Below are 21,418 nucleotides of genomic sequence, written 5' to 3'. Positions count from 1 at the left end.
ATGCAAAGCCCACAGATACTCTGGGAATGCTGCACTGAATTTCTCTAATGCTTTTCTTCAGATGGCCTTTTCCTTACACTCCCAACTTCCCAACCCCTGAGCTGGGAAGCTTTTAAAAAGGCCACTGCTGTGTGGCCCCCACCACTTGTGAGTGGTACCTGTTAGGGCAGCATCAGTTCAAGCCTTCTCCCACAGCCAACATGAGGTGTAATAGGGAGCACAGAGCTGTGCAGCCAAGGCCAGCTCCAGGCTACTGTGTCCCTGAAGGAGACAAATGGCAGGACAAAGATGGGGTCAGAAAAGCATACCTAGTTTGGGGATCAAAAAGTAGTGCTTTTCCCAAGCAAGAGATAAAAGTGCTGTTTCCAGAATCAAGTTAGTACCTGTTAAGTACTAGGCTTACCACACTATCTCTCCATTTATTAGGGACCAGCCCACAAAAAGCAAAATGTCCTGGCAGGAGCCTGAGGCACACTTCAGAGAGTGTACAGGCATCTGCAGGAGGGCAGAACTTCAGCTCCATGACTTTCACTGAAGCCTCACACTGTGATGAAGACAGATGGCATGACAGCATCCCATCTAACTTTGGACAACAACTCTACCCCCCAGTGACTAACTAGGATGTCTTTACAGATGAGGAAAAACAGACTTAATCTCAGGGTAGACATAAAAAGAACATCCACAGCTGTGTTGGTAGGACCCATTTTTCCTCTCTTACTGTGAATGGACTGCCAAAGTCTAAAATCAGGTGAGATGAATTGCATCTCTACTGACTCTATATGGGACTGGAAATCTACTGAAATACACTGGCAAAATCCTCTGAGAAGACAACATTATGACCACTGCTGCATCACATTCCTTTGGAACTACTGCTGCTTTTCTTTACCAGTAATTTCTTGTGTTGCTGGGCTTTTAAATTCATCCTTTAGCAGCACCCCAAAGGTTAGAAACCCCTTTGACGCTAGAAGGAAAGCAAAGCTAACAGGGCAGCCCAGCACTTACCTGAAGTGCTACAAACATTTCTTCTTGCTTTCTGGTCTCGAAGCCCAACACCCCCACCCAGGAAACCCCAACTGTGAAGTTGTTACCTCCCCCTACCCAAACCCCACTGAGGGAGAAAGTGGGCAGATTCCATACCTTCAATGGGTTTGGGTACAAAATGTGATGAGGGTTTGGTTTTTTTCACTCGGTTTCCCTTCATAATTTGACCTTCTTTATTGAGTCCCAGGAACCACGCTCGTCCCGATTCCTGCTGCCGGTACAGCGTGGAAGAATAAATAACGTAGTAGTTTTCAAAGACAGATTCTTTAAATTTGCACTCTGGTGTGAAAACATCCTGCAGTAAGAGAGAGATAGAAGAAGAAAAAGCAATGGAAGAATTAATAATCACTGATCTTCTAAATTAGGCATCACTGAGTGATCCACAACAGTCACGCATTGCAGTTAGCAACAGAAAACAACAGGCATCAGCAGCGCCGGCTCCAGCAGTAACACCCATCTAGACAACTCCCAGCTGAAAGGCAAGGCTGTCCTTCCCTGGCAGAACTGTGGTTTGCAAAACAGCCTACAGTGAACAGGCATGAAAAATGTGCAGGAAAAGTCAGAAATTTGCCAGGATTTAGATTTTAATACTAAGCAAAAGAAAGAAAAAGAGAGCTGAGAAGCTGACACAGCCTTGATGTTCCTGATGCCTTCCCCTGGCTTTGCTCATACCTTCTCTGATGGGCAAATATACAATGCTTGTTGTCTAAAATATTGAGGTTTCTTCAAATTCTTAGAGGCAAAAGGCAGTTTATTGAACTATTTAAGAGGATTCAAAGAAATGAGAGTACAAAAGCAAGTAAACCATTTAATTTCAAAAGCGGTGTGAGGAAATTCTGGCACAAAGCCTAGAAATCTTTCAATAAAGAGAAAGAAGTAATTTTCAAGATTTCTGGCATAAGTATTTCTGCAGGTACCAAGAAGCATTTCCACACCTGGCCTGGAGCAGAGCACATATGGATCTGTCCAGGAGATGCCCTAAGCCTGTGATGGCTGTGGGAGTGGCTGTGCCTGAAGTCTCCAGGACGAAACTACACTCAGCTATGGACTGGTACTTGTTATGTCACAGTATTCAATATTTTCAGAACAGAGAAACATTAAACCTCTTCTAAAAGATCTGGCTGGCCAGGGGATTCTGTAACAGTGGGCTCCCCAACCTTCAGTGAGTCACATGTGGTTGTTAGTGGGTTGGGTTTTGTTCCCAGACTTTGAGCAGAAAACCTATCCTGGCCAAACAAATTCTTCCACTAATTTTCTAAAAAACATTATTGCAAAATAATTTCAAGCCACAATGAAAATTCATTTTCTGAATTAAAACTGCTTCAGGAAAAAAATCCCTTCTTACAGGTCCCAGACAAGGCATTTCTGAGGCCTGTGAGTGAAGGCAGATGCTTCTACAGGCAAGTGATGCTCCCTCCCAAACCTCAGCCACTCCCAAGTCTTTGGGAGTTTCTCCAGCCTTGCCAATGCAAAACCCATGACCAACTTTGAGCAAAGCATCTGGAGTAATGCCACGTGTTTACTGCAGACCTTGTTTAAGAGCAAACATTCTGAACATTCAGCAACATTCAGGAACGTGTTCCCAAGCGATCTGGGGATTATATAAAGTGATGCTGGTGTGACAATAAATCCAGTGTGCAACAGACCCGCAGAGACTGGCAGGCTTGAAGCACAGCAGAAGATAAAGCACAGGAGAAAGCACAGAGCTGTGCTGCACGTGTGAATTTTGCATCAATCATTAGCACCACACAGGTAAAAATACCATCAGCAAAACGGGACATTTTGCTTTATCTGAGGGAGTCCTTTGTGCCAGAGAAATAAATATTTTTAAAAGAGAGTGAAACAAGTTAAGAGAGATCTAGATGACTTAGAGCACTATAAAATGGTGTTTGAAGTAGCTTCCCAAAAGAACAGTGTTTAAGTGTTCCTTAATCTGCCCTTTATCTCCAGGCTTTGGCTTGCCTGGGAAGGCACAGCTCACCTGGGAGCTGGGTTTGCAGGAGCTGCCTCTGAACTGCTGGCTCGGGGGCACTCCCTGGCACCAGGCCCAGCCAGGCAGCAGCTCTCAAACCAAACTGGACAACTCAATCCCATTTCCCATGCCTTCATTACCCCATCAGTAAAAGCTGATCATGAAAATTCCCTTTAGGGGGACTAAAAAGTTGGTGGGCTGTGAAAGATAGCTCCCAACTTGACTTAAAACATGGAACCAAGACTATTTTCAATGAAGGAGAAATATAAAAGCTAATATAGAAAAGAAAAGCTAACAAAGAAAAGGAAAAAAGATATTTTAATTAGAAGTTATTGCAAGTTAAGTTTTCAGCTCAATATCTATTTTAAAATTACTGCAGTGTAATATTTTATGACATGCAGCAGTAGTTCATAAAAGCAGATGCCGTATTGTATACCCACTTGTACCAATTACCTCACAAAATTCTTATATTATTTTAAAGCAAATGCATGTAAAGACATCAAAATAATGAAGATTTTAAGAAAATAAAGAAAAATCTATTGATTTCCTTTAAATGTTTACGCTCCCCCACAAGCAAACAAAAGCATCCCATTTGTTTTGTGAGCTGGCTGGTTGATTCCTCATCTCCCATAAGTCAGTGGAAACAGCACTTCAGGATTTGAACCATGGCAACACTACTATGAAACACCCCAGCTCTGTCCACTCAGCAGCCTAGAAACCCACAGATTTGACAGCTAAGTTCTTGTTAAATAATACTGGGTTTATCCACTATTACCCTTCTTCTCACGTACATCATGTCACCTGCAACAACTGTGCCACGTGGAGACAGACACCCATGGGACACTGCTCATCCTGCCACCAAACTGACACGTCCCAGGCTCCTCACAGGTCTGAGCAGCAGAAATCTCTGTGGGCACTACCATGGACTTGACACAAAGAGCATGAGGATGATGAAAGAACCACATGACTGGAGAGGAGAAAGGACAGAGGAGCAGGGCTCAGGCCACTCTCCCAAGAACTGCCTGAGGATTTTTGGAGTGTCCTCTAAATCTCACTAACAGGCAAACCCTTATGTTTTTCTTCACTGGTGTCTTCTTGGTGTCCCATGGCCAGCCTTCAGCTACACTGCATCATTTAGTTTCATCACATGCCTTTTGCTGTCAGCTTTGGGGCTACCAATAACAAAAGGCTATTGGGATATTAATGGCAGAACCTCTCCACAAGCTTCACCGTCAAAATTAACTGTGCAATTATGCTGAATCAGGTGGGAACTACTGTTTCAGTTGTCTTAGGCTGAGATGAGCTGGGAAGAAAGACAGAAGTGCAGGTGAGCACAACAGACTGCCCAATAACAAAGCAGTTTGTAGCAGCTACTGCTGTACAGACAGAAATCTGAGATAACAAAAGGTATTTTTAAAAAATCGCTGATCTATTCACCAGACCTCTGGGTCATGCACGATTTGGGGGTTTTTTGTTTGTTTGGTTTTGTTTATAAGATAAATTCACTGTTGATGAAATGTGCTAGATGGGGAGACCTGGAGTCCAATAGTTTCTCTTTATCTCAGATAAAGAGTAGGTAAACACAACAAAGGGATCCTCAGGCTGTGACCCCCACGTGCTTCTGACAGGACATAAGGACACCTTGCCCCAGAGGTAATGCTATGGTAAAGGCCTGGGGTCATGAGCACCACCTCACTTCCTCACTTGCTGCAGGGACCTTTGAAAACAGGGTTATAATGAGTCCCACTCAAGTAATTTTCCAACTCTCTCCTTGATTGAAATAGCATGACCAGGTATAAGACAGTGAGAGGACAGATGCCTTCTATCTTTTAATCACCATTCATGTTCAGTCTTTAAACAAAGAAATAAACAGTGACTCCATTTTCTGCACAAAGTCCACAGAGGTCCCCTGTCAGGACTGTCATGAACTCAGCTCATTCAGAAAGCCCATCAGTTCTTCTCATTAAAGAGTATGCTTGTGATTTGTAGAAAAAAAAGATTCAATTTAATTGAATGTGAAATATGTCTCTGACTGAATTATTTTTGCATACAAAGTAAATAAATATATTTATTTGTTTACCAGTTGGAGATTTAGAGCCTGAGGTATTTTGTTAAGTGTCTACAGATATTACTGAAAGTGGCTTGGAAAAGCAGTTCTTTTTTAAATTATTAAATTAAAAACTTGTATGAAATATTTGCAAAAAAGCCCATTAGTTATTTACATGCAAAATTATTAGCATCTGCTTGCAACTTGTATTTTGCATCTCAGTCCAGTCCCTTTGAACAAAAGACAATTGTATTAAGAAGAGTAATTAGATTTGCTTTGAAAAAACAAACATAGTTCTGGTTTGTGCTAACTGTAGTTTTACTGGAAATTTCACAGTCCAAAAAAACCCCCAACACAGAAGCTATCACAAAGAAAAAAGGGAGATCACATTCAATGACAGCTGGAACCAAGAAGAGCTAAATGGATGCATCTGCCATTGGGGGGGATTTGGTGTGTCAGACCTGCTCAGGGAGGGTCTGAGGTACCACAGATTGCCCCAGAAGTTATTTCTGGGTTAGAAAACCAATATGTTTCATATATCCTTGATCCCAGTAGTGTCTCCTGCCATCTGTAGATGGAAATATGGATATGACTTCCAGGCACAAGCCAATCTCTGCATCACTTGAGCTAGTTTGGTTCTTCTGGGAGATGTTGGGAATGTCTGGACCCATCTATCCCTCACCACAGCAGACTGGCAATGGTTTGTGAGAGGGCAGATTTTTTTTTTCTAATCCACCTCAGCTGTCACCTGGCCTGGTCAGGCAGATCTAACCCAAACTCTTTAAACACAGTAAGTTTGACTGGACCCTCCTCTGCATTTCTGTAAAGCTGGAGAAGTTCCACAGACATCAGTGCAGAAGCACTGCTGTCAGACCTGTAGGCAGGAAGCTGCAGGGCATGCAGCGATGCACTGACAGCCTCAGAGATCTCAGCTTCTTCAATAAATGCCAACCCAACAGTGCTGTAGCCCTGGTGCAATCACAGAGCTGCCAGGGCAGGGGACAGCTCTGGTGCTGCTCAAGAAAACAGTGCCAGCCCCTGGCATACCAGCCTGGGAGAATCCCTGCCACTGAGCATCCTCAGCCAGGAGGGGCAAAAAAAAGGGTCCTCAGAAAGTAACAGCATGGAGCATCTGGGTTCTGATCACAAGAGCCAGCAATCTGCTCCCCAGAAGCCCCTGGTGTCCCCAGATCATGGCAGAAATGGTGACAGGTTTCCATATGCAATGCTCAGGGAAAGCCAGCAGGACACTGTCACAGGCTGCTGTTGTATTCAAACCCAGCTGCTCACTCAGCGTCCCCCCAGACTGGGCAGCTTTGTTCATACTGCTCACCATTTCCCTACAAACATTCCCAAAATTGTCAGATAAATAAAGATATCTTTTTTTTTTTTTTTTTTTACATCTCCTTTTGTTATAACCCAATGGAGAACAGCAAATACACACATACACAAGCAAACCTAATGACTTAATAAATTTAGTCACTGAAACTAGCAGCAATAAAAGAAAAAACCCATTCTGCAAGTAGTTTGTGCCACAGTTTAGGAAAGGGATGTTAATTATGAGCGTTGAAATATCTAACTAACACACTCCCAGAGTAACAGTTTTCCTTTGTTTACAGCACTTATGGGTTTCTCTTTTACATTCTGCACAATTACTGAGCCAGACCTTCAGATGGGATAAAAGCACTAAACTGCACCATAGTCTATGGCATGGCAAGGCTTCCCTCCCAGAGAATCTGGCTCAGGATACTTACTGATGTTAGTGTTAACACTTAAGAGGTCATCAGCTCATTTAAAACATATTAAGTAGGAATCACAAATATCAGCACAGCTATCAGCAGTGGCACTTCACTGTTGCTGTGGAGGCAGAGCATGGAATGATTGGATGGTGTTCACTTGTCTGTGTAAGCACTGTTCCATGCCAGGGAAAAGGGTGGCACTAGAGAAGAGCATCTGTTTTATGGTGCTCTTTACCCAGTAAAGCCCATTCTACATTCCCCACTGACCTCAGTTAAGGCAGGGTTTCATCAACACTCCTCTGAGGCTAACAGCGCTGAGAAATTCAGCATTGAAATCAATATGGATGTGCAAGACACCGGATTCTTGAAGACATTTGGGCTTCCAGATGAAATGCAAATGCCCAACTCCCATTTAAACCCCTGCATAGCTCAGAGACTATATTTTTGAATATTGGGGAATTTGTGACCACAAACCTCATAAGACAGCACTTGATCCTGGCATACTCTGATTGCCAGGACAGGTCTTTAACCACAGAGGTTCCATTTGCAGGATGAGCCCTGAGCAGATCCCAGCAGCACTGCCACAGGCAGAGATGCCTTGCACAGAGTCCAATGCAGTTCAGTGCCCACCTGTCTCTGTGTCCCTTCTCCCCTGACCTAGGGTTGCATCTGTCTGGAAATGCTTTAAAATAAGCATTTTGTAGCTGAGCTCTCTCTTGGCATGTGATCAAGAACCGCAAATGTGCATCCAAACTTTACATCTCATCACATCTTTGTCCAGATGGCAGGTGATATTCTACTCTTCACACTCCACTCTTCCTCCCCCTTCTAGCTCTGTAAGAGATTGGTGACAAGTCTTCTTGGTGGCCTTTTAGAAGTAGGAGAGAGCAGATACATTTTAAAATAACAAGCTGCTACATGGGAGTGTACAGTGAAGCAATATGGTATCTGAAAGCATTCTGACTCCGCCTGGACCATCTGTGGGCTGGAGGGAACACATTTTCAAATAAATCATCATCCATGCAGGTCTGTTCTTCAGCTCTCGGAGCTGGGAAGCAGCATTAGCAAGTCACCTAACTTACTGCCTCTGAAAATTTAACTAAAGGGCTATCTGCCCTCACTTTTGTGGGAACTCTCTGTGCTCAAGGTAAATAATTGTTCAGCTAACTTCCCTTTAAAACACCCACACAAGAAGTGGAGCGCAGATCTGCTAAGTCTTGTGAGCTGACTCAATATTCCTAGACAGGCAAAAAAACCCAAGTGCAGGACAAGCCTCTGTAATTAGGCTGCTGGTCTTTATATGCAGACAAAGGTTGTCCTCAAGCACCTTTTAATGTTCAAGGACTGATTAAATGATTCACGTCACCACCACTGAGGAATGCTGGAGACAAAGGTGTGATTGCAGCATGGACATGCCCAAGGTGTCCTGCAGCAGCAAGGACATCTGCCCACAGAGCAGAGCACACAGCAGAGTATTGACCAAAACCAGTAAGTTCTGCCAGACACAGAGCTCTGTTCCACCCCAGATAAACCAGTTACATCAACCAGTGAGCACACACAGACCCACACAAGCCATGGTCTCCCTTTGGCTACAAAGCAAATGAGTTTTGGGGATCCTAATCGAGACCTATCCATCCCACCACAGCTCAGTGTTGTGTTCTTTTGCTTTCAGCTCCTGGCCTGCCTATTGTGCAGGCACATTTTCACCAAATACCTCATAAAGTGCCCAAATTCACTGCATTGGCCTTTGGTGAGCTGCTCACACAATCCTCACAGGAGTACAGCTTTCAGCTTAATGACTGCTGACAAGAACATAACTGGGGATGACTCTTCCAGCCAGGCTGCTCACTTCCATGTTTCCCTGGAGAGCCCAGGGGGACTGGATGAGAGAACAGGCCCTGTCAGTCAGCTCTGGGTACCAATGACTGCACAGCTCCGTGGGCAGTGGGACCTGCAGAAGGCAGCACATCGAGCTGCTCACCCATGTGGCAACTGTGCAAGGCACATATTCTGCTCTTTGCTTCACTTCTTCTTAATGATGGACTTCAAATTCATGGTTGGACAGAGTAAATTTTCATCCCTTCTTTTTAAAATATAAGGTATATTTAGAATTTACTTGATTGATTTGGTTTTTAATTTTGGATCTTGTTTCAAGCTGGAATTTTAAAGCCTCTGAAAGTTTGGACTGCTATGAACTGGAGTAGTGATCACAGCACAGCTCACTCGTGTGGCACTTGGCCCACCCAGAGCAGCACTGCTCTTCCAGGAAAGCAACTGCTTCCCACAAAAGGGGTGTTTCCTAACACCATTGTCCCTGGAATTGCACTCCTGGCAGCCTGGGGATCTGGTGACACCCCAGGATAATTTCTAACCGGGAATCCCAACTCATCTATTGTCTTCTCTACATTCTGTTTTCCTGACAAAGTGTCTGAAATTGCTAACAATGTTATCAACTCTGCTTACTCCAAAACACCATCCAGAAATACATTTTTGCTTTCAGACATAATGATCATGAGACAAGATGGCACTAGATGAAGATATGTTAGTTGCATACAAGAAGAACAGATTTCCTAAATTAGCATCGTACTGCCTCATCTGCTACAGCCTGAAATAACTATAAAGAAAAATAATAATGTAAGAACCCTAGAAACACAGCCAGATGGGATGCTCTGAACCTATGAGCTCTGTTTCTTGGCATCCATCTGAATCTCAGCACATGGCAGAATAAATTGATTTATTGCCTTTGGTTATGTTTGTGATACGCCTATTTTTATTATTGTTGGTAATAATTACAATGGATAAACTAAAGTATTAGCTATGCATTTATAAACATAAGATTATTTTCTTCTGATAGTCAAAGGAAATCTTTTAGTGGAAAATAAGCAGTCAATATTGGGTTGATCATGTTATTATCGATATGAAAATCATCCTCAAGGGTTCACAACAGAGTATAAATGCCTTGACAGGAGGACAGGGTAGACCTCATCATTCCTACATTTTTGTGCTGAGGTCCTGAGCACTGAAAGACCAGACAGCTGGCTACATGGTCTGCAAACAGGAGGTGTCAGTGAGTGGAAAAACAAATTTCAACCAAGTTCCAGTTCAGTTTCTTAGGCAAACACCCTCTCTTTCTGACATAAATGAAATAATGCAATTATAACAATGTCAGCAATACAAGGACTGAGAATGAGCCCCAGCCCTTGTAAAGAATAGTCTTAGAAATATTTTATGGTTTTTAACACGCCGACAAAACTGCCCTGTTCTCACCCCATGGTACAGCCTGCACAGAGTGCAGGTCTGAGGGAAGAAAATGGCCTCAACCCAATTTTCTGTGTAGCTCATTTTTTCTGTGTAATTCATCGTCATGTGGGCAGAAGATAAGAGGACTTGCCAAGGAGCTCACCAGGCCTATTACAGCCCTGAGATGCTGATGTGCTGAGATAGCCTCTCTGCTTTGACTCTTAAATTCAAACTGTGAGACTCCCTGGAAACACACTCTGTCTTTCCTAATGCAGGAAAGATCTCTCCTGCATTAAACCAGTTTCAGAGCTGTCATGACCAGGGCTGGAAATTCAATTTCTTTGCTGTTGAAACATCCATTTTGAAAATGAGTGGTGCTGGATTATTAATATTTTGACAGCTTACTGACAGATTGGCTACAACTGGGCAATTAACAGAAAGTCCTGTGGTCTAGAGCATCAACTGAGGCTGGGGTGAGCTGGTGTTGGACCAGCAGGTTCTTACAACCAAGATGAAATGTTACCAAGTGTGACAACTCATGTGGCTTTTCCCACCCCCTGTACCCAGTGCTGCAGTGCCTACACAGTGAGAAGGAGAGGTTCACAGAATATTCCTGGGAGGAGGCCAGCTCTGCTGCCCACTGGGAGAGCCAAGGGGAACCCTCTGACATCTGTGCCTCGTAGCCTGGGCCCCAGCAATATTTCTGCTGACAAAGCCAGCAAAAAAAGTCCATGGTGCTCCCTTAATATCTGCCAGGGTGACACTCAGGTGACACATCACACTCCTCTGCTCATCACCCCAACCCCCAGTGAAGGGAGGTAGGTGCTATAAAGGAAGACTGTGGCAGGCATGCAGGCACATTTCTGTAGCTTTTAGACATTTATTCACTGGTTTTCTGAGAATTAAGAAAATCAACCAACTGTGCTGTGACAGAATTTCCATCCACATATTGACCACAGTATCTATGCACAGCTTGAATGAGCTGACAAATCTCACAGCCCAAAACAACTTCACAGACAATATTGGGCTTATTAGTACCTTGAATGGATTTCCATGGCATGTATGTGTTGACAACCTGACTTGTTCTTTTTCTGTTAGTTTTCCTTTTGATGTGAAATAACCCGTGGACAATGCACAAACATTTTGAATGGACCCACACTATGGCACAGCTCAGATCTGACTGTTCCAGTGTATGCAGCCAGCTGACCCATCATGGCTGATGCTCTGCTTCCCAGGAATCAGACAGATGGAAGTATATCATAAGGGATTTTGCAGCAGTGGTTGTAGTGAAATTTTTCACTCTGTTGCACGCTTTGCTAGAGAACACAGATTAGCTTTGGCACCTGATCCTGTTCAGAAGCCAACTAATGACTTCAACTTCCAAACTAAGATAATATAGTCACTCTAGAGAGAGTAATATAACACACTAACTCTATTTGGCACAATGCACAGTAAAGCAGGAGACCATTTTATTGTGGGACTAGTATACAGAAGACCGTGCAAATGTCTTTAAATTATATGACTCAAAAATCAACAGAGCAATCCAGAGTTAAAAATTACTGCTTTTTCTTTGTAGCTACTTATTGCAGCATACAAGCTCAGTGAGATTCAGGGTTTCCAATTAGATCTGAAGGCATTTGATTGTTTTACATAGACTGTGTTTGCACTGCAGGACCAAATGCATAGAGTGAATGTGTTGGTGCCAAGGGCTGGCACTGTGGACATTTAAGGATGGGTTCAGCCTGGCCTAGCTGCCACCTGGTCCCATGGTCTGACTATCTAGTATTTTAGGGACACTCCCAAACAGAACCCTTCAGTTTAGTTTCACCTAAAAGTGAAGCTAGTTTAGTTTAGCTTCACCTAGAAGGGAAGCTAGTTTGCACAGCCTGAACCACTCTGTGGTGCAAACCAAAGAGCTGCATGTGAAGGTGACTGGAGGGATTTTTCCAAAAGTGCAATCCTGGTCTAACTAAAGCACTAATCCCACAGATAGCTGGAATAGTTGGCTTACTGCAGTGGGGTATAATAAAATAGGCATGTGATGATGTGAAATGTCAGTGCTCCTAAAAGGAGCTGAGGGCCCTGTATGCCCTCTGGAAAACAGAGATGTGAGCAGCCTGCTGTCACCTGGGTGGGGGCTGTACACAAGGTCCTCTTCTGCCATGTGGAGTTTACATTTCAGATTGTACTTTTATAATCTCAAATGCCTCAGCCACAGTGGATGCAGTAACACAAAGCTTTCCAAACACCACTTACCACCAACACCCACAAACAGCAACACTGGCCACAGTACCAACACAGCAGTTGCTAAGCCTGCTTATCTGAAATCAGTACCTGGCTTGCAGAAAGCCTGGAGTTTATTACATGTCACAGCTGGACTCTTCTGAGGTGTGAAAATATTTTCCTTAGCATGATAAATTTTAAAGAAATCTTATTTATATGTTTCAGCAAACATACTGAAGGGGAAAGAAATCTTAGAGTTGTTCTGACTATATCACTAGAGAAGAAGCATGTTATTCCTGTTTTCTTCTGTGCTATTACAGAACTGGGTGAGGGGAAAAGGCCCCACTGAACCAAAAAAGCCCCACAAAAGAGAAACCATTTGCTCATGGGCATAACAGTCCTTTCCTTTCTTACCATTTGCAATATTTCTTAGTTTCCATCTGTTTTCATCAGTACTAAGCCCTGAATCACTAGTACAGCAACAGGAACACAATTGGATCCTCTAAGAATCACTAAAGCTGGACTAAATATTCTGTTCTAGGAATAAGTACTGATTCATGAATGTTTGTATTAAAATTGATATGATCAATTCCATAACAACAGAGATGAAGGCAGAGATGAGAAGTCCTGTGGAAAAATAACTTGTGGTGCTGGCAGAAACCCACAAAGATAACCTGTGTTAAGTGTCTGATTTAACTCAGCCAAAGGCAGGGACTTCATGGAGCAGAATGATCTGGCAAAACTACAACAACCTGTTCATACTAATGGACCTGAACAGTCACTTCTGCCCACACAATCTATGGCATTTGGGGTCAACAACAGCCAAGGCTATCCTGTCACAAACAGTGTAGCCATGAACAACCATCACCATACAGCACAAGAAAGGATCTGGAAGGTGAAAACCTGTGAAGCAAAAATTCAATCAGGCAAGTGGTAGAATGCTTATCAAAGCACTGGGTTTTTTTTATTTACTAGTCCCACACTACTGCATCTCAACTGACCTGAGCAAAGCATATTAGCAAACTGCTAATTCACAAATACATGCAAGTGCACTTAGAGGATCACACAAAAAGTAAGAGCACCATGGGGATCATTTAACTTAGAAGAGGGCAGTAAAAAATATGAGGCAACTAAGGCACAAAAGAAAAATAATGAGAGTTATGAGATTTTGCTTTTTAAGCTGGTCATTAAAAAAATAAACTTTCAACTGACAAAGATGCTTTTAAAACTCTGCTTTCTAAATTTAACTTCAATATTGAAAAGTCTTGGGTTTTGTTCTTTTGTTTTTTTTCGTTAGCATACATTTGATAAAAAACCAAGGCGTGATAATCCTGGCGCTACACATTTTCAAAAGCAATTCTTTAGCTGCAGCCTCTTTAGAGGGTGCAGATAACATTTGCATGGATACAAAGCCTTTGCAGAAAGAATGTTCCTTAAGGGCAGAACTGGCTGTAGGGTTTAATATTGTAAGAACTGAGACTCAAAATCAGCAGCATCCACATTAATAGCCATTAAATTATTTATTCATATCAGGCTCTGGAAGGCAGTAGATAGACTAGGTTGTTCTGAAGGGCTCAACTCCCATAAACTTTGTTGCATGACTTACTTACCTTTTTAAGGAACATAAATTCATTATTACAAGTTTTGGCACACATTAATGCCTTTGGCTCCTTCTTTCCATGATTTTGTGAATGGGGAGAAAAGTCTGTGCACCAAGTAATGTCCATCCATATCCAGGAAGCAGATGCCATAGTGAAGCACAATCCATGCTCCAATGCAGCAGGACAGAGAGGGTGCAGTGTGGAAGAGGCTCCCTGAATTTTTTCTCTCCTTACTATAAAACAACAGCTCTCAACAAAGCTCCATCTACAACCTCCCAATTTCTTTCCCTCACAAATTGTGTGATCCAAAAAATACTACAGAGCTGTTTTGAAATATACCTGCTTCAATAGTTGTCACTTTCTGTTTTCCAGCCAAAATCTAGCCCAAAGTCCCTATGGACACAGACCATCAGGTTCAGGGGGCAGGGGTCTCGAGGGACTCCTGTGGAAAAGCTCTGCCAGGAAGGCAAGGGGGCTCTTCAAATGATCCAAGTGCCTGCAGCCCTCCAGCCAGCCACAACCTCACTGCTGGCTACCTCACAACCATGGGAAAAGCCATCTGAATAGCATCACATACATCTTGTGAGGGCAGAGGGACTAGCAGCAGGACCACAAAAACACTGACCTGGGCTGCTGAAGTTACCAACAAGGTGGTACTCTGCACTAAAGAAGTTCTCGGCCTTTTTTCACCCCCACTTATGTCCTGAGCCCTACTGCTGACCTTGATCCATTTAATTACATCCATAACCAAATTACACTGTAGCAGAATGTAATTATGCAATCAAGTAATGAGCTATGGTTTCACTCTTGGTCTTGTATGCAAAGCCACCTTTGAAGAGGGCGATGAAAGAAGAGATTATTGTAAAAGGACAGCACAGCCCCATGTACTAATTACTGGTTATGATGCAGGGGACAATGTCTGCTGGCAACATTGATCCATCAGCTGCTTTTAATGGGCAGCTGAAACCCTCCTCTGTGCTGCAGCCTCACAGCCAGAGCTATGGGTTTCATCCTGACACCAGGCACGCTGTGTGACAGCCCTGCACACCTCTGCAGCCAGCAGCCTCTTTCAAACACACTTATTAAAACTGACTAAAGAACTGCTGCACTGCTGGCCACTAACAGATTGGCAGCCTAGCTGTGGCCAGCAATAGCACCAAGGGAAAGGTGTAAGAACAGGGAAAATGCAGTGAAAGCTCCTCCTTGCTCTTGGCAGTGGGGAGCTTGTGCCTGCTGGGTCCAGCAAGGGTGTCCTGGTGCTTAGGCAAAGCACCCAGCCTCCTGTGGGACTGCAGAAGTGTGGCAGGCACTCTGTGTTCTGGGTGTGGGAGCTGATGTAGATCTCCAAGGAGAGACAAGAAGGACCTGAGCCAGGAGAGGCTTCAGTGAAACATCAGAGAATAGAGGATTCCTGGTGGGGCTAGCTTGGAAGAGCAGCTCCAGGATTGCACTCTGCTGCCCAGTTCAGTGCCTGTCAGTCTCAGTCCATGGAGAATTCACCATTGTTGATATTTCAAGGTGTTTGGGAGGAAATGGCAAAAGAAAACCTGATATTTTAAGGAAATAAGAAACTGTCAAAACCAATTCTGACCCTCATAGTTGTCTGTGTCATGCCATACTCACATTTACACAGAAGAAGGATCAAATCCATAATGTTACAAGCAAGGGTGAAGGTCTTTCCCTGTAGGTAAACAAATGGTGCCTAGAAGCAGAGCAACTGAGTATTTCCATTTATCCCACTCACACAAGGATCCAACAAGAAAGTCCCACAGTGGTGAGGAGGTAATGGACTAAGAGAAACGAGGTCAGTTGCATAAGATCCTTGAAAAGGCTGTGTCAGAGTCAGGATCTGAATTTTCTGAATCCTAGCTTTCACTGTAAGAGCTTTACTGTATTCAGGACAGAACAGGGAAATACTGGTGTGCCAGACAGAGCAGGATCCACTACCCAAAAGCTGCACTCCACATCACCTTCTCAGCCCAAGATCCCTGGCACAGAGGCACTACATTGCTGTGCCCCATCTTTTCTCTCTCTCTAGCAGGAGTAGCACAACGTTTGGGAAAGTGAAAGTCACTCAGCAGTGATAACGAGCACACGCACATCAAAAAGCCCCAAAAGGTCTCTGGAAATGAATTCACATCAAAAAGCCCCAAAAGGTCTCTGGAAATGAATTCCCTATCAGCAGCAGCAGCAGCTTCTCCCTTTGCAGAGATAAATAGCTTTTTATGCATGCAGTATATGTGCTAGCATGTACTCTCCAGCTGACAGTGTTCAGCCTCCAGTGTAACTTGTCAAAGCCTGATCTGCTTTCTCTTTATCACTGTGGCAAACTCCTGAACACCGTGTGCTCCAAGCAGTGGGCTGCTGTCCCTGCAGGCAACACAATGAAGCACACTGCCATGCTTGCTGCTGCATTCTGACACAGGCTTCTCCTGGTGATCAAAAGCCAAAACAGAGGCAGATGCAGCTCACAGCTCCACCAGCACACTCTCTCTAACCTGTGGATCCTTCAAAAGGCTCTGAGATGGGATGCTGTGACATGCACTGACTTCATGTGAAGAAACCAGAAAAAGTGATGACAGATGGGGTGGCCACAACGCTTCAAGGGCCTCTTCCAGTTACGAGTTATAACTGTGCAATTTCTCACTGTTCATTTTGAATTGAATAGGATCAGCCCATCCCAGCCTGAATCATTCAGGAAGCAAATTCCCCCAGTACTAAACCGCTTGCCACCCCTTTGCACTGCTAGCACAAAGGTCAAATCTGTGCAGATAGTGACTAGAATACTGCAGGATTAGGAAAATTTGTGGCCAGATACTCAGAAATTGCTGAAAGCAAAGAGTTGATGCAAATCTGATGACCAGGGAAAAGCTGGGGATTCCTGAAGTGTATCAGGCAATCCCTCAGCTCCAGTAACTATTTGAAAGCTGAAGGTGTGCACTCAGAGACAGAGCACTGGGGAGATGTGTTGGCGTTCACAGGCCATGCAGAACAACTGCACTGACTGCACTTTTGGGAGAAATATGCTGGGGACAGCAGGGAAGCGCAGGGATTTCATCTTCATCATATCTGACAACAGCCCTTTCAGGGATGACTCTGCAGAGTGTTTCTTAGGGCAGTCTGGATTGAGAGAGGGATGTGCTCTCTCCCATGCTTTTCAGGATGCTAGTTTACTCTAGAATCCCCAAACAACTTGTCTCCTTTAGTCTCACAGTATGGGCAATGCCACGTCATACCTACTTCTTCCCTTTCCTTTAATTCATAACTTAAAATATTTTTCTTCCTCATCCCATTCCTCCTTCTTTATTCTCCGATGTTTTATTCCACCACAGTAAGCTTTTGTTTCTGAGACACAGTTTTAGAGAATTGGGATAATCTAGAAATCCAGCTACTCTGATGAGTCCTTCAGGCACAAGTCACAGGCACTATGCCCTATAAACACTCTCCCTCTCCATTTCAACTTCAATTGACTGAAGCAACTTCTTTTTGGCAACTTCCAACCTACAGAAACGTGAGATAGGAACAGGGCTTTTCAAGCATAATGAGAAAGAGACATATTGTTCTCCCATGGGAAACATTGCTGGCATGATAGAGCAAGGACATAACAGCACCAAGGCCTCTGTCAGCATCTCAACCCAGCACAGAGAGCCTGAGCCCAGCAGTCAGCAAGCCATCTTGAGGTACTGCACACTTGAAATTCAAGTTCCATGCAACTGATTTCAGCACATCCACTGCCCTCTCTCTGCTGCAGTCCTGGATCATCGCACAGAGCAATGACAGATAAAGGCCCCTTGGCTGGCAGCCGAATCCCACATCACAACACTAGAACTAGGAGCTGTGAACTGCTCCAGTCTGGGCTAACAGGGCATCTTGTGCCCACCATGGGATGGCACAGAGGTCTCCCATCCCTCCCTTGCTCTCGCATGTGTAGTTCATGGTACATAAACAGACTTTATCACCACACCTTACCATGAAATTATTTGTGATAATAGCAGAAATTTGGGAAATAGCCTCTGCAGAAACAGATATTCAGGCTCTGCTCAAGCCACCTTGAGAGCCAGCAGGGATCCTCCTGGGGATCCTCCACAGCCCTGATCCCCCTGCAGGCGAGCAGGGTGGCCCTGCAGCGATGCCATCCCGGCTGCCCTGCGGGATGTGGGAGCTCTCGTCACACTGTGCTCATCCATTCCTGTCACTCCCCCACGGGAAACAGGAACACACACAGCAGGCACAGACACTCAGCATGTCCAGTGCATCAGTACTGTACAGGTGCTGCAGGAAAAGGCTCGGTCAGTTCAACACATGCTGTATTTTAAATATTCTAAGCTGATTTGTATATATTGTGCTGCCTACACATGTGCAGCTGCTGCTTGCATGGGATTTCTGCTGGAAATCCCACCCTGGATGAAACCTCAGCATTGGTCAAACCTCTCTCCTTCTTCCTGGGAGAAATTTCAGTGCAGAAAAGGAGTGTCTTGTCCTGCTGCCTCACTTCTGCATCCAAGAACCTCTGGGTCTACCCCTCAACTTTTCCAAACCTTCTGTATGCCATCCTTGCAGCAGCTGGGAAGTGGTGCAAAGATGTGGCTCTTGTCCAAACACATGACAGTTTATTGTTGTTGCTGTCAACTCAACACTTGAAAATAATCCAAACAGCAACAGCAAGCAACCTTGGCCAAACAGGTTAATTTCCATGAAAAAGCTGTTTCCAAGGAAGGAGTAGAGGCAGCACTCAGTGACTGATTGCTGGGAGCAGCCATAGGCAGAAATTCATCCCCCAAGTGTGTCACCAGGACTGGAAGGGGTTTGCACAGAACTGCCCCAGTGCAAGGAGCTGTCACTGCTATGAGGAGACAAGGAAAGAGGAGAGGAGCAGAGCTCACATGCTGTGGCCTGGCTGCTCTCCTTTGCAGTGTGCCCTGATGGCAACCCTGGAGCTGGGAGAGCACTGTGGGCAGTCTCAGCTCACAAAGAGAAGATAATCAGAAACTGAAACACAAACAAGCCTCAAGCCTCCCTTCTGCTAGAAGATAATCCCTCTGGTTTGGCCATGTGGAATTGCATACACGGCCCCACAGCAACTGTACACAGGGAGCAGCAAAAGCATTTTTTTCTCTTAGTAGGAAACTGCTGTCATATAATCACTCCCTCAGCTACTGGCTTTATGATGTCTTTAGCCTAAAAATGCAACAACAGATACATGAAATGTGCTTGAAACACTCTAGGCAGCAGAGGTATCTCCTCCCTTCTGTTTATCTCCTATTTAAGAGCAGGTCACCAGGGAATTTCAGTAACTTCTGCTCATCAATCCCTACCTTATCCAAACAGCAGTCTTCCCAAGACAGCCACACTGAGCCTAGACCTTGCCCTCAGCAATGACAACATTACCACTGTTGAGAGAAAGGAAGAGAGAAAAAACCCCTAACAGAGTTTGGGGTCCAGCAAATGCATTCAGATTCTTGTTTGACATCTGTCCTCTCTACTAAAACAGATATAGCCATATAGTGGAAAACCAAAAAGTCTGGGCAGGGCCTGGAATACACAAGAGAGGAAGGAGTTTGGCTGGTAGAGAGAGCCTCATGTCACAGCAGGGTGACTCTGTGACAAAACAGGGGCCCTGACAGCTTAGGGAGAAAGACATGTTTTTAAAAGAGGCTATCTGCACACAGACAGCAATTTGGTGTCAGTGGGTTACATGGTTTGTGCTTTCTAGGTTTGATTTTGTCCAAATCCATATACTCATTGAGAAGACTAAAGTGGTGCTGCAGCTTGTTCTGCCTGTGAGATTTCATTGCAGTGTGCTTGGCTCCTCGTCACTTGGAGGCACAGAAACCAGGACCAGACTCTCTGGAATTTACAATGTCAGTCATCCCTCCTGCATGTGAGGCAGTATTTAGGGCAATGATCCAGGGTCTGAATATTTTATTCACATTATGGAAAAAACATTGATGTGAATTGGAAGGGCCATCAGGGACCACATGGGATTTGGAATGTTCACCTTGGTCTGATGGTGCCTATGCAAAGTTGCAGTCTGGCATTGGATGAAGACAGCTGAGGTTTTTCTTGGAAGGCTTTCACTTCTACCAGGGAGAGGACTGGTTGTGCCTGGCAGCAGGATTTCCCTGCTGTTCTGTCAATACAGATATAATATTAATTGCAATCTTCTGTGTCTTCAAAGAAGACAAATACACAACCCACAGATTGCTAAAACTTTTCTGATCTCCTCTGACCTTTAAGATCCCTTGATGAAACTTTGCTCTGTATTTTAAATGCTGCTTTTATATTGATGAAGCCTTCCCTTCCACCTAGTGAAAATCCTTTAGGCATTCAGAGGATTGGAGATCAGCTGTTTGGACAGGTGACAAGTCCATTTCTCCTAAGCCAATATTTTTCATATCGAGAGTCACCAAGCAATGGCAGTAAGAGTGAAACAAGATGAGAGCTGGAGATATCAGCCTGGCTCCCAGCTGATTTCCTGAGTGTCCTGCCAGCCCAAATGTGCTCTGGTGCTTGATTAATTTAAATTGAGAGTTTCTGAAAACAAAAGGTGTCACACACAGCTTCTAATCAGAGCGCAAAGGTCCCACGACTGCTCAGCAGGCAGTGAATGCCCAGCTGCACTGCAAGATTTTCATTCCTCCAGGATCTTCTGCCAGCAACAATATTTTCACTGTGTGGCTCTTTAAACTGAGACAAATAACCTCAACAGCAGGGTAAAAAACCTCTCACAACTGTGGCTCTGAAGTAATTACTCCAGGGACCTCTGTGCTGTGACAGCCCTGCTCAGGCACAGCCCTTGCAGCTGGTTTCTCCTGAGGGATGGAGCCTGGCCCTGAGTATCCTGCTGCTCCTTCCAGCTACTTCCCAGGGCATCTCTACCTGTCTGAGTTTCATCCAGATTTGGGAAGATGAACTTTTCTTTATCCTGCATGTTCCTGGCTCCAGGCTATCCAGCTACCATGAAAATACAAACCAGTGGCTAACAGAAATGGTTATTACTAAAAGGTTTCTTGCTACATTACTTTTTCTACAGACTCTCATTTTACATCCAAACAGCCACCTTTCCAATGCATGCATGCACACTCAGTAAGCTATGAAAGTACAACTTTATTACCACGGATTTACCTCAAAGGGCAAAACTCAGCCAAAAATCAATTCAGGTTTGCTGACAAAAAGCAAAATGCTAATACTGGTTTTAGGAAATCAAAATGTCATTCCTTAGCACCTGCATGAATATTAATAATTTCATTTTTTATGTAACATTTTTGTTTCTTTTGATTCACAGCTACTGTGCAGAGCAGCTTAAACCTTTCTAAGGTTGGCCTCAAACCAACGAATGCCCTTTTCTGTGCCAGATGTGCTTTCAGGTTTGAGGGTCAGAGGCCTTTTGCATTAAAATTAATTGACTTTGAGTGGCTCTTTTAATTTTGTCATCAGTAATAACCCCGAGGTTTAATGGCTTCAGATCTGTATGTGTCGTATCACAGTGGACGGTCACAAGTGGAAACTTGGCCCTGCATTTTTAAACTTCAAATCATCTGTCTTTTGTACTTTA

General features: G+C 44.1%; 1 protein-coding gene across 4 annotated transcripts in view; it reads right to left on the bottom strand.

Annotated features, from left to right (window-relative positions):
- The window catches only part of FGF12 (fibroblast growth factor 12), a 219,247-nt gene that overhangs the window by 8,050 nt on the left and 189,779 nt on the right, over nucleotides 1-21,418 (bottom strand). For all 4 annotated transcript variants that reach the window (XM_036389244.2, XM_036389245.2, XM_036389242.2 and 1 more), the window contains one exon: nucleotides 1,138-1,336. In XM_036389244.2, the coding sequence (XP_036245137.1) occupies nucleotides 1,138-1,336 (199 nt within the window). The remainder of the gene's footprint in view (nucleotides 1-1,137; nucleotides 1,337-21,418) is intronic.

This window comes from Molothrus ater, chromosome 10 (assembly GCF_012460135.2).
Source record: "Molothrus ater isolate BHLD 08-10-18 breed brown headed cowbird chromosome 10, BPBGC_Mater_1.1, whole genome shotgun sequence".
Taxonomy (NCBI): domain Eukaryota; kingdom Metazoa; phylum Chordata; class Aves; order Passeriformes; family Icteridae; genus Molothrus; species Molothrus ater.
This window is presented reverse-complemented; position numbering and strand designations above follow the sequence as displayed.